This window comes from Pleuronectes platessa, chromosome 8, assembly GCF_947347685.1.
Source record: "Pleuronectes platessa chromosome 8, fPlePla1.1, whole genome shotgun sequence".
In the NCBI taxonomy this organism is placed as follows: Eukaryota; Metazoa; Chordata; class Actinopteri; order Pleuronectiformes; family Pleuronectidae; genus Pleuronectes; species Pleuronectes platessa.
In genome coordinates this window covers 9269394-9277773 of record NC_070633.1, presented here as the reverse complement: position 1 = coordinate 9277773, position 8380 = coordinate 9269394, and the positions used below count along the sequence as shown (strand labels likewise).

Below are 8380 nucleotides of genomic sequence, written 5' to 3'. Positions count from 1 at the left end.
ACCACATCTGAAGTGATGCTGCAGTGATGTGAGGGCCTGTGGGTCAGTGACCATTGGTCCACATGGACCCTGAAGCAGCTCAGTGTTGGAGCAGCCGCCTCCTCCTCTGCCTCTCACACGCCACACAGCACTGAGCCCGGCGGACTGCGGAGAGCCCACTCAGGAGCAGGGAGAAACTTTTGGTCGGAGAGCTGATGGACGGTTCTGGGTGATGTGGAGTTCAAAGTGATCGTTGGTTGTGTAGCCTATGGATTATCGATAAGTGCAGAAAACAGGAGCGCGTTCTTGCCATTAATTATTTATATATCTGTTCCTGTAAAGCGGCGGGGATGCGAGAGAGACGCCACAGCGGCGAGGATCGGCCGCTCTGAACCGGAGTCACCGGCAGACGATGTCCCAGTGTGAGAGCGCTTCCAGGGGGGACGAGGGTGAGGACGAGGGAGGATGAAGACGGGGGGAGAGGGATCGAGAGTGGCAGAGGTGGAATATAATGAAGTTGAGTGGGAAAGGACTGTGCACCGTCCTCTCCAGCACCCTCCTCTTCGTGTGCGCCCTCAGCGAAGTTGTCGTTGGATTAAGATGCGTCTCTCTGGGATCTACGGTGAAAGCGCACTTCCACCTCGGCGCCGCGGCCGGGGCTTTCTACTCCGGGATACTTGTGGGCATCGGACAGGGGCTGCTGTGCTCCGCGCTGCTGTGCTGCATGGAGAAGCCCGGCTGCAGGAACCTCTTTCTGCTCGGGGTTGTGGTCTTCTTGCTGGGAGTGCTCACCGCCTTCTCCGGCGCGGTGGTGGACGGGGACGCGGCTTCCCTGGTGGACAGGAAATATTCCCACTACTGCCTCCACACCGTGGTAGTGAACCCTGCCTGCGAGCAGCTGAGGAACTACCAGCGGAGCCTGGTCATCTCCACGGTGCTCAGCACGCTGGAGTGTCTGCTGGGGCTCATCCACCTGGTGATCGTCAAGAGGTACAAGACCGCGCAGTTCTCCAGGAACAGACCGTCTCAGAGGCAGAGCACCGCGGGCATCCTGTTCAGTGAGGACCGGGACTGCTCCTCGGCGGATTTCCAGCCGGTGTCTTACATCAACCTGGGTGTTTTTAACGTGTTGGACGAGACGGGCGCAGAGGTGCAGTGCGGGGGGCACCCGTCCATCGAGCTGCCGGGGTACGCGACCACGGACCCGGAGCTCAACCACTGCTTCCCGTTCTCCTACCCGCTCCCCAGCGAACTTCCGCCCGCATACGATGACATTTTCCCCGCTGAGGCATGCAACACATAGCCGCTCCGGAGCAGCCCGCAGCAGCGCTTTCCTCTGCTGTGACAATCGGTGACTTTCTGCTTCATCAATCCCCCTCCTCATCCGCTGCTCTTACAACCCCCCCACCACTGAAACACAAACTAAACAAACTGAGGAAAACAGTAAGTGACACACAGGAGGACAGCAGCAGCAGTGGATTTGATCTGATATGTTCTCAGGCTTCATGTGCCTGGAAGCTTCTCATGTCCGTCACCTGATGTAGAGGAGTAAGTGACACAGGCCCAGACAGGGCAGCCAGATCAAGGCCCATAGACGCAACAGCTTGCAAAGTATTATAACAAAAGCAGAGTTTGTGTTTTGAATGTTTGCTGTTGACATTTCTACTTGCGAATAAAAAGTGCATTTATCCTCATCATGACGCTGCTGCCACTTTAGCTCTTGTCGGTTTAGTCTGACGTTCATTTCCAAGGCTTCAAACAACATGTCCCCTATCACTGAGTGTGGCTGGTGCCAGTCAGTGAGTTATTTACTAATCCATGAGTCAGCATCATCAAAGTGATGATAAGTACCATGAGTGTCATTCTTGTTCCATAATACTGAAGAGAACACTGAAAAGTGCTCTGCATCTCAGACAGTGTGTGGAGCCCACTGAAAAGGAAACTCCCCTGGTTTATTCATTTGTCCAGAAAGTTGGGGCAATCAGAACCGGCACATCTTTAAAAAGAGGGGTCCTAAACACATTTCCCATGATGCAAATTGACGGCACCTCTCATTAAAACAGTCCTTTGCCTGGTGAACGCAGGCTTGCTGTGATAACTGCGTGGCCCTCAAACCCAGAGAAAACCCAGATGAGTCACTATGAGACCGTCACGGTAGAAAACTCTTTCCAGACATGTAAACTGAACATGATGAAGAAAACTTGTGGGATCAGACCATAGATAACACTGGAATCACTCATAAAGGTAATACACATACTGGGGTTAGGAGGAAGCAGGGGAACAGTCTGAACCCGAACGCAACGTAACTCATTTGCTTTATTAATTTGCGTGACTCGTGACCAGAATGTCCTGATATGACACCGACTACATGACTCACTGTGTCTGATCACAAAGAATCAAACTGTACAGATCTGCTCCCCACGTTGTTCAACGCGATGTGACTCAAAACCAATCATGAACTGCACCACTCACCGATACGTCAGCTCTCAGCACGGATCATCAGAACCTATTCAGCCTCACTCTTACTCAATTGAATGAATTCACACAACCATAGCTGCCTGTCATCGTCCTGCGCCCACCTTTACAACAACATTGTTCTCCGCAAAATGTCATCGAAACGGTCACTTCCCCCCTTCAAACTAAAGTTCTCAATAAACCCTCAAATGTCTCTCCAGGGGAATTTTTGACTTATAAACTTGAAGAAGTACTTTACATGGCTCAGTGTAATAATCCTCCTCTCATCCCTCTCGACCCATGTGATGATGCTCTACTTAGAGCCAAGTGCAGGATCACGCCTTTATAAACTGCCTTCCTCCTGCTTAGGTTTCCTGCCTGTAATATAATTATATATATATATGCTAATGGTGCTAATGGTGGAGGGCTGAGTGAAAGTCATCTGCCGAGGCTGTGCACCGGCAGTGTCCGTCCACAGTAAACCAGCTGGAGTGTTCAAAGTGAGCATTTCAAGTGGTAAAGTAGTTGGGTAAATTTAGCTTCACCTTAAGAGAAGGTAGCTGGGGAGGTTTTCTTCCTCCTAACTTCTCAAAATACAGTTAAATGTCAGGTTTTGTTTGGACCATTGTTCACGGAGCTGGTGCAACGATGCAACACTGATTCTATTCGATGTTTCTGTTATGCACGGAGCTTGTTTCCTCAGAGAAATGCTCTGACATTCAATAAATGAAGTCACAATACAAGGGTGAAAAAGTGGAGGTAAATAGTTATCAGCTGGTTTTGCTTGACTGGGTCGGAGTGAGATCTTACGTGACTGAACGTGATATTTAAGACACAGAAATGTAGATAATGAAATAAACTGCAGCGTGATGGTGCTGTGAGGCCTTCTATCAAATCACTGGGACGTCAGTACTAACTTTGTTTGCATTGGGAGTCGTTGGACTGGAGCGATTTTCCATTTTCCACTTCATTGAAAGGTTAAGCTGAGCCTTGAGGTTTTATATATTTTCCGAATGTTCAAGGTCTCTTTACATATTAAGTATTTCAAAACAGTGAAATACCCAGGTAGATTTTCCAACTGTTAAGCAAACTCTGTATAAATACAATTTCGATTGTTGCTTATAGACACAATCATGCAGATTCACAATTTTCTTGGGATAATTATTGCCACGATATTATTATTCAGTTGACAACATAGAGAAATGACTGAGCAGATTTTCCTCCAGTTTTAGTTTGAAAACTTCGATTTATTTAAGACTGAGTCTGTTCATGCTTCTATTAGAATCCCTTTAAAATCAGCTGACCACATCAAAACCAAATATTTATCACTGTTATCACTACCATCCTGCTAGCCGGGGTCATTGAACTCATCGATCTGAAACAACAACACAGTTTTCTAACAAATTGCACTTAAGTAAACAGCAGTACTTTACATTCCAAAATGTTTTCTCGTCCGGATGGAATTTGCAAAGTCAAGATCTTTTCTTAAAAATTTTGGGAAAAGTAGTGAAGACAAGGCATTAATGGATTAGACAACTATAGTTACACGTTACCAAGAAGTAACATGTAATAAACATATACACATAATGCAAAAAAAAACGTATTAAATAACTAATAATAATATGATCATTATTATAGAATAAAACTATTAAACTATTAAAATTAGCTTCCCCTTGGCCAACCACAACAGTAAAGTGACACTAAAACCAATAAACATGAAATGGTAAATAGTAACACAGGGGTTGACGTATTTATTTGTAATACATCTAGGCTTGATACTATTACATCACAATGTTGGCAAATTTTGATTAGTACATTTTGCTTTGTTTCTTTGCTGCTGTTTAATGCTGATAACATTTTTAAAAGGTAGTTTTAGTTATTTAAAGCTCATTCAAAAAAAAGTCTGAACAAATCTTCCGCAGCTGGGATTGTTAGTAAGCTAGCTAGATAAATATTTAACTTCCAATCCATAAAGTCATCTGCTTATTTGGATGAAGCTAACTAGGCAACAACTTAAACTGTAAACTCTGCTTCCACAGAAAGTGATGATACCAATAGTCACACTGAGACTAAACAGATCATCAGAAATAAACTTCTGTCTTTCATTGTATTGTCTTAGACTTTGGCACATGGCAGCTGTAAGAGGTTACTTGTGTGTGGATAATAACAAACACTGATTTCTGTTCTTGGAGTAATGATCGTTTCTCCACTAAATTACAAATACAATTCCACTTTTTCAAGTCAAAACAACAACATGAGAAAATAGAAGAGCACTCAGTAGAGCACTTAGCTCTGCCCAGGCCCCACAGTCTCCTCATGAAACTCCATTTAAATCCACCAGATCAGGATTTATATGTGGAATCTGCACCAAATTACACACACTTAGAAATATCAGCTACCTAAACATCCCTGCTTTTTTTTTCCCGTGTACACAGTGTACATGTGTTTAAATATCATCTCCATCAGATGTAATCCTAAAATGACTAAATTCATTCACTCTTACAAACTGTGTGATAGTCATCACCGTGGGAGCAGTTTTTAATCCGCTGTCCGTCATGACAAATGCATCTCTGTGGTGTGGTCATTAACAAAATGTCACCTGCCTGTTAACTGGAAACTGAGTGTGTGTCCCCGGAGCCCGGAGGCTGTTTTTACACGTTCACGGTGAGAGCCTGGTGCAGCCGCTGCCCTCCACTGATGCTCAGCTGCTGCATGAGAGCCGGGCTTAGACGGTATTTGACCCAGTAACCTTCTGTTTAAACACGTGATGATTTCAACTCGTGTCATGATAAATGGCATGTATTATTAATCTCTTTCACAAATCACTAATTCAGCATGAAAACTGTGTTTAAGGAGCCATCAACAGTGTGTATCTGTAAGTGATTACCTCCATTAATGAATTAGCTCTGACTTTGAAGCAGCTCACGGTGTCTTTTCTGCCACACGACACATCCTGCTGCTTCCGAGGTGTAATGATGAGTAATTGCACATTTAAACAAGACCTATGAGGTTGTGATGTAGGTCACTCTATTATCTTAAGATCTGTGTTCAGTGCGGTCAAGAGCTGTTCCCTTTTCCCCCTCCTACCTGGTGGCAGATCCTTTGTTGGATCACAGTGCTGCATTAGTGTAATGACAGCCTCCAGCTCCGGTCACACAAGGTAAAAAAAAAGCGCTGACTTGCATCTCAAAGTTCCTCCCCCAGTCAGAGGAATAATAAAGAGAGGGTTTCTGCACAAGTGATTACACTGCAGATATTTGGATGAGTGATGTACGTGGACAGGAGCGGCCACGGGCCCCCGAGGCAAGGAAGTGAGATCAAACACGGTCGTTGGATCCTACTTTGAGACGTGGTTTGACGATCAGCTCATTAACGTGCGTACTAACCTTTTGAACCTTGTTGTACCGCTTTGTGTAGCTGCGCCCTCACAGATTTATACTCATTGTACTGCTGAGAGACACACAGGCTAACCCACACATAGATATTACATTACATTATTATTTTCCATCTGCATACTTGTCCGAAAAAAAAAAAAAAAAAAATCAATACCCCCTAAAAGCCTTTCATTAGACACATATCCATTTGTCTGTGTGCGGCTGCCAGGGAAAGTTGAGCCTGGAAAAACTCCAGTGGCTTTTAAAAGCCAACACCGGGTTTCTCCCTGACCAAATGTGGTTCATTACCTACTGTATGTGTGAGTGTCCAAACCATTAGCCTGTGCCAATTTCTCAAAAGCTAGTTTCCTTTGATATAATGTCTTTGAAGAATTTGAAACTTCCTGTTTAGATCCTTCATCACTATTGAATGCAATGTAAACTCAAGACATGTTACAGACATTCGCCCACATAGACACAAGCTGCAGTCCCGTTAACTGTGTGTTCACCTTATTTGCAGGTAATGAGAAACCTTTTCTTTAGATTCAGCTCATAAGAAGTAGTTTGAATTAATTTAACGTCACTTGTATTCCTAGAGCCTTTTTGGTCTGAGTCCGTACACAGAGCTGGGTCTTATGCAGCTCAGAGAATCTTCTCTCTTATCTTCTCCACCTCCTTCCACTATCGAGTGTTAGCGATCGGGAGATGGAGCGAAGAGTCAGTCTCTTTGAAAGTAAACTACGACCCATCCACTAACATGGAGGAGCTGGTAAAGTGTGATGTAATATCCGTATCCAGGTCCAAACTTTCAGGCTGCCAGCAAACAACGATGGAAGAACCTGTGAATTCATTTAACATCACGTCTGTTTTGAGTGAGGCAACAAACAGGGTAAGAATGGGCCTAAATTCATTCTATTCAAATCAAACTGTTCTTGATGGCAGTAACTCTCATTCACCAGGGAACGTTGGCTTGATCGACAAAAAACACTCACGTCTAAGAAGTTTCCCAAGAATAGTAACTTCCCTGATCAACTGCAGCCATTTCTTCTTCTCTTTCTCCCTGCAACGAAAATCTGTGGAATGACAATTGAAGAGCTTTTTTCGCAGCAGATGGATTCAGACGGCAGGTGATGCAGCGCTGCAGCATCCTGACAACACCAGAGCTTCTGTTTAGATTTCACATGTCAAAACTTATACTTACCAAATACTGCAGCCAGCCACCAGGCGCTGATCCAAATGCTTTGGCTTCGCTTTTGGGGAACACTCACTTAGTCCGTCTTTGTCAAGCTGCAGCATATGACTGCTCTGATTATGGGGTAATGAGATTTTTACTTTTGTTATTAACTGATCAATTATCAGATCGACTAATCGTTTGACCTGCTAATGGTTTCCTTGTCATCGCTTTAACAACTAAGCTTCCTCCAGCACCGACCTGTAACTGGATTCGTGGATTAGAGTAACTTCATCTCACAAGGCAGCCTGCTGAATTAATACTTAATGAGTGCTTTTCCTCACTGTTGCTTTTTCATTATCTTCCTATACTCAGATATAAACCAAACTCTCTATCCCAGATGTCTTTGTTCCCTTTATCTGCCACCTAATGAGCTCCATTTGCCAGCAAAGCATCTTACTAACTCCTGGATACTTTGTTCATCCGTTTCTTCATCCTGCTAATTATATTGTTCATGGGATTTCTTAGCACCCCATTTCTCACCTACAGCTTCTCCAGCAGTGCCACTGCTATATTATTCAGAATATGGAGTGATTATATAATTCCAAGAAAGTCTTCTCAGCACATCCTGACATTTAAAGTGCAGGGGAAATACTCAAAGGTTTTTCTAGGTCAGAATCACGACTTGGACACAGTCAAATCTGCTCACGTCTGATCTGATGCAATTATCAATGAAAGGATCTCGAGGCTGATGGTCCAATCTGCTTCATGGAGGGTCAACAAGCAGTTTCTCCGTCGTTCTGTAAATCAAGCCAGTAGTAATTTAATGCAAACAGCAAGCGTTTCCCTCCAGGCGTCTTAACAAGAGTCGAATTTTAGTGATCCCGCGGATTCCTCTCAGTAGCTCGGAAGAGAGAGAAGTGTGGCAGCGATGCAGCGGAGGGAGAAGGGGAACCCTGGCAGCTTCTGCAGCCACAGAGCGAGGTGTGCGTCAATCACCAGCTCCTGCAGTGGATGGTGTTTTCAGAGGGAGCCAGCTCTAAATTTGCAATAACCTCTTTGGCTCGCCGCCATCTGCCACTTAGCAGACAACTCCTGGAGCAGTAAAAGAGTGGAGCGCCGGAGCCCAGTTAAGGTCGCTTTCACAGGGAAAGCTCCAACTCAGAGGCACAACTTCAATTTGGCTCTCCAGCTGCTCGGCTTCTGTAATTAGTTCTGTATTTTCTGCTGGAACGGCCAGGCTGGTTAGTCCTGACTTCACATGAGAGATGAGCAGCAGCACTCAAATCACAGAGCGTCAGATATGTATTCCAGCGGCATATTGTCCAAGCTGAGGAGGCGCGGAACGCTAACTGATTTATGACAACATGATTTATGCCCTTTCACACGCACAGAAACACAA

The 8380-nt window shown here is 44.8% G+C and overlaps 1 protein-coding gene across 1 annotated transcript; it reads left to right on the top strand.

The window, feature by feature from the left end:
• The first annotated feature begins 477 nt into the window (after positions 1–477).
• LOC128446467 (transmembrane protein 271-like) lies at positions 478–1282 on the top strand. The gene has a single exon (XM_053429526.1). The coding sequence runs from the start codon at positions 491–493 to the stop codon at positions 1280–1282; it is 792 nt and encodes a 263-aa protein (XP_053285501.1). The 5' UTR covers positions 478–490.
• Positions 1283–8380: the final 7098 nt, after the last annotated feature.

Bases quoted from the DNA above. Each gene is read 5' to 3' on its own strand.
- LOC128446467 (XM_053429526.1), top strand. From the start codon at position 491: ATGAAGTTGAGTGGGAAAGGACTGTGCACCGTCCTCTCCAGCACCCTC.